The sequence below is a fragment of the Embiotoca jacksoni genome, unplaced genomic scaffold, assembly GCF_022577435.1.
Source record: "Embiotoca jacksoni isolate LCO1_2020_lvr unplaced genomic scaffold, fEmbJac1.0.p SCAF_42, whole genome shotgun sequence".
Taxonomy (NCBI): domain Eukaryota; kingdom Metazoa; phylum Chordata; class Actinopteri; family Embiotocidae; genus Embiotoca; species Embiotoca jacksoni.
In genome coordinates this window covers 967,501-972,500 of record NW_027185395.1, presented here as the reverse complement: position 1 = coordinate 972,500, position 5,000 = coordinate 967,501, and the positions used below count along the sequence as shown (strand labels likewise).

At 46.0% G+C, this 5,000-nt stretch overlaps 1 protein-coding gene across 3 annotated transcripts in view; it reads right to left on the bottom strand.

Moving 5' to 3' along the window:
* Positions 1–5,000, bottom strand: part of mbd2 (methyl-CpG binding domain protein 2) — a 39,628-nt gene that overhangs the window by 19,137 nt on the left and 15,491 nt on the right. For 2 of the 3 annotated variants that reach the window (XM_069168933.1, XM_069168935.1), the window contains 2 exons: positions 3,820–3,910; positions 3,562–3,739 (listed from right to left, as the gene is read on the bottom strand). The exons of the other annotated variant lie outside the window; for it this stretch is intronic. In XM_069168933.1, coding sequence (XP_069025034.1) covers positions 3,562–3,739; positions 3,820–3,910 — 269 coding nt within the window. The remainder of the gene's footprint in view (positions 1–3,561; positions 3,740–3,819; positions 3,911–5,000) is intronic. 3 annotated transcript variants of the gene reach the window in all.

The window sequence follows — 5,000 nt, the reverse complement described above, 5'->3', positions numbered from 1 at the left end:
CTGATCTGATCTTTGAATACCGACAGCATGAGATCAGTTTTGCTGCCGACGACAACAACACACAGAAATATCGTCAGCTGTCACACTTCACCTCAGAGGAATGACATCATCAATCTGATAAGCATACAAAACTCAAATACAACTCAAGTGAGCAGATGTACCCACAAATCAAAGGTCCTGTCTCATGTCGGGTCCGAACCACGATACCCAGAAAGACTGGAAGACTGAAACCTGACGATGCTGATGGCGGATAAATGAAGGGAAGTCAATAAGTTCTGTGCACGCGCACGGAGCAGCAGAAAGATAAAACCCTGATGAGTAAGCGGTAAACATGTCGTCGCTTGATCATCATCAGTTCCTGAGTAACGTGTTTCTGTGAGCAGTGGGTGCGTCGGAGATGTTTTACTCTCCGGAAACTTGATCAGAGAGCGAACAAAAGGTTTGTGAAAACCTTCTGAGGAACAGAGAGAAGTCTAAGGGAGACCAATCTGGTGAGGAGGAGCGTGAGGAGGGACGATGGTGTTGTTGCTGTGAGGCGTGTTGTCGTGTTGGAGAACCCTGTTACCGTGGCGACACAGTTTGGGTCATGTGTACTGAGCGTGTGTCCTCAGACCCTCAGAAGGTCCAGCAGAGCTCCGCGGTTTCACTCCGACCCTCAAAGAAAACCAGCTGGTTCTCCTGATGTCTTCTTCCAGAGTTGGACGGAGACGTCCTGAACGTCTCCAAGAACACGTGTCCAGGATTGTGTCTTCACGGTCTCGGACCTCCTGAAGCATCCGAAGAGTCTCCGTTGATGATTTCCAGAGATTGATAGTAAATCTGACGCACCGATCCGCTGCTCACAAACACGGTGGAACTCAGGAACTGATGCTGATCAACTCTGTTCCAGTTCCTCATCAGGGTTTGATCTTTCTGCTGCTTTGGAACTTATTGATTTACCCTCGTAAATGTGATTTGTAGCTAACATGCTAATGCACTTGTTCTTTTCCAGCAGGTCTTTTTGAGCAGATAAATGGGATGTTTGTGCAGATGATGAACTCATGTTCCTCCTCTGATCGAGCTGCTACCTGGATGTTATTTTTAATCGTATGTTTGGTGTAAATTTCCCAGCGTAACTGCTCTTCATCCTCCTCCTCCTCCTACTCCTTCATGCTTCATAAATTCTCCTCTCTCATCACCCTCTCATCCTCCTCGCTCCCTTCAACTGATTACCCCCACTACCCAGCATGCATCAGTCATCTGCACTCCTCTGATCTGTCTCAGTCTGAAGAGGGATTCACTCACTGGAAGATTTTATCAGAAGGTGGAAAGAATGAGGAATTACATTTTATGTCTGACATGTTTCTGATATCGTACACAACCCAGCTCTGCTCAAACAGGCCATCACGTTCACATTAATATATTAACCCGAGCTAACCACAACAATGAGCCTCTTAACAAACAGTTTGAAGGGATTTGCAGTCAATCCAGGAAATATTCAGACCTTTTCACTGCACACTTTATTTATTCTAGATAAAACTTTAAATGGATGGATTTTGATTTTCCCCATGAATATACATTATTCAGACTTTGCAGTGCAAGTTGAGGTCAGGTCCATCCAGTTTTATTTAATTAACCTTGAAATGTGTCAAGAACCTGGTTGGTTAAAAATGGAGACACCTTTAAATAAATGATCCCACAGTTCATACTGCATGTCCGGATAAAAAGCAACCGATGGGACTCTGTGTGGAGCTCTGCATTAAAACCTTGGTAAGGCAAAGATCAGGGGAACGGTATAAAACCTGTTCTAAAAACAAATGGAAGACGTCTGGAACTAACAGGACGATATAAAGAGTTTCTTTGGTCGGTGAGGGACCAACGACACAACAGTCACTCTAACAGAGAAGCTGAGAAGTCCTCTGCAGAGATGGAAGAACCTGAAGGATGGACAACCATCTCAGCAGCGCTCCATCACACACAACGACCCGAATCACCTGTAATACGTGTCTTCAGGAAAAGTTTCCAACTAGAACCTGGAGAACCCTGAAGACGTTCACGGCCCTTCGCAGCCAGCCTGATGGCGCTGCCGGGAACAACCGCCCACATCAGGTGGACATGATGATTCCAGAAGTAATGATTTCAGGGGGCATCAAAGTTGTAACATCTGACGATTTCTTTTGTTAAATCAACAAAATTGTTGGTGGCCCTGTTCAGGATGAAGCAGGTGTAGAGGTTGGATGAATGGAAGTGACTGCTCATACTCGACGCATCGCTCCAACTTCAGTCACGGATGCTGGAGAGCTTATTTTCTTTGATGTGATGTCAATGGCAGCCATTGTTGCTATGAACACAGTACTAATGAGTGGAAAACAGCCACAAAATAAACAAGTAAACATGTCGAGCAAGAATAGAAAAGGTGAAAAATTAAGTATTAGGGACTTTTCACCAGGATTACATTTTTAGCGTTGAAACGTTCTTCATTAGACTCTAATGTAGAAAATGCTGTGGCGTTAACTGTGCAGATAAACAGCTGGTACCTGCCGTGTCCACTCCAGTAAGAAGGAACTGATGTTCTGTCATACTGTGATTTTACAACAGTTCAAGCTGACAGTATCAGAAGGTTTTGTGCTTTGAAGCGATGGATGGTTTGTCAGTATTTTTCAGCGTCGTGTGTGAAAGACTCCCAGTTGACCAACACTCGGACTGTTGAAAAGGCCAACGTAACTTTTTTAAATTGTAGTCATACATCATAATTATAGGATATTACTAAATCTTAAAACAGAGTGATAAAAGTCAGTGACCTGACAGTCATGTCTGTTATGCTGCCATCATAAACTAGTGGTGATACCAGGCTGCGTGAGACTCTAGAAGAAAAATCCCTGAGTCCTAAATTTATGAGGATTTTTTCTTTTCTTGTCAACTTTTCATTTTTAGAAGGAAGAATGTGCTCTGAAGTAAAAAGATTAAATCACAGTTTACATTTCAGCATGAATGGCTCTGGAGGAATTTTAAAAGCACTGACATTTCCCCAAATCCTCATAGGGGGTACAAAGGGCGACAGCAACACTGTTTTCAAGCTCAAGTAAAAATAACACAGTAACTACTCAATAAATCTCGTCTTTCCTTTAATGTACAAAGAAAGATGATGTTTTGGGGAATAAAACTTATTTTTTTTCACATTAAAGGAGACGATGTCGCTCATTAAGAGCTCAGAACGAACGGGAGCATCTCAGAGTCGCTAGCAGGCGTAGCGGCAAAAGCAGAAACAGGACTGTTGATACTGTATATAATGACCAGAGGTACATTAGAGCCAGCTGCTGGAGTTACGTTAGCCAGCATCAGTGCACTCAGCAGCAGACATGAAGGCCACAACTTGAGCCCTCTTTTATATATTAGTTCTTGCAGGATATTTTTTTCAGTGACAAAAAAAAAAAATAAGAGATCGCCTCCGAATGTGGAGCAGAAAATCTTTCAATACATATATTTTACTTTTTGGTTAAAATCTTGCAAAATACACATCAGTGAATTTAGTGTTGTTACGTTACGGAGACCTGCAGGACGCCGATGAAGAGTGTGTGTTACCGGATGTGCTCGTCGGTGATGGTGAAGGCCTTGCAGAGCGGCTGCGACGTGTTCAGATAGATCGCCGGGTTCTTCTCAGCAGCTGAAGACGTCTGTCCCGTGATCGGCGCCGAGCTCATGTGCAGAGCGCTGGCGATGGCTGACAGCAGAGTGTCGTCACTGGAGTCTGGACCAACGCCTGCAGAGGAAGAGGGAGTTCAGGGGTCAGAGGTCAAGACTGGAGCAGGGCGACTGTTTGGGTGGATGTTGGAGACCTACTCTGCAGTGCTTTGGGCAGCTCCATGGTGCGCAGGACTTGTTCTGTGACATCTGACGACCGCAGACCTTTTAACCTCTTCTCCCAAAACAGCTGCAGACGGACGGATGGACAGACAGACAGAAACAGACAGAAACAGACGGACAGACAGACAGAAACACACGGATAGACAGACAGAAACAGACGGACAGACATATATAGTTGATTATATCATCTTTTGGCTTCACTTGTTTGTTGTGTGACCGATGGAGAGTTCCTCCCTCTTTCATCAGCAGCGAATCATTATTGTTTTACGTTTCTTTATCTAATGTGATTGGATAACTCTCAACGCCGTCTTTCAGGTTCACCTCACATCCTCTATTACGTAATCACACGGTAACGCCCGTTTCTTTGCTATCTGACCGTCAAGTGACACTTCGGTTATTTCTAGACATGAGACGAGTACTCGGCTGAAATGAGTATCCGGTCCGGATAATGTACTTTTGATGAGTAACATTCGAGTAAATGTGTCAATATCCCTGTTGATGAAACTTCTAACAGACACTAGCTGTGTGCACACAGCTACACACAGAGCCCCGCCTCCTCGTTTACACAGACTGCTGCAGCTGGAGACACACTGGCCAATCTGTCAATGGAGAAGAAGCCGGTGACTCAGGCGGTGCTCCTGGCTGGTGTTCAGGGGGTGCTACAGGCCAGTGTTCAGGTGGTGCTCCAGGGGGTGCTACAGGCCGGTGTTCAGGTGGTGCTACAGGCCGGTGTTCAGGTGGTGCTACAGGCTGATGTTCAGGTGGTGCTACAGACTGGTGTTCAGGTGGTGCTACAGGCTGTGTTCAGGGGGTGCTACTGGCTGGTGTTCAGGTGGTGCTACTGGCTGGTGTTAAAGTGGTGCTCCTGGCTGGTGTTCAGGAGGTGCTCCTGGCTGGTGTTCAGGTGGTGCTCCTAGATGTTGTTCAGGGGGTGCTACAGGCTGGTGTTCAGGTGGTGCTCCTGGCTGGTGTTCAGGTGATGCTACAGGCTGGTGTTCAGGTGGTGCTCCTGGCTGGTGTTCAGGTGTTGCTACAGGCTGGTGTTCAGGGGGTGCTACAGGCTGGTATTCAGGTGGTGCTCCTGGCTAGTGTTCAGGTGGTGCTACAGGCTGGTGTTCAGGTGGTGTTCCGAGCTTGTGTTCAGGTGGTGCTACAGG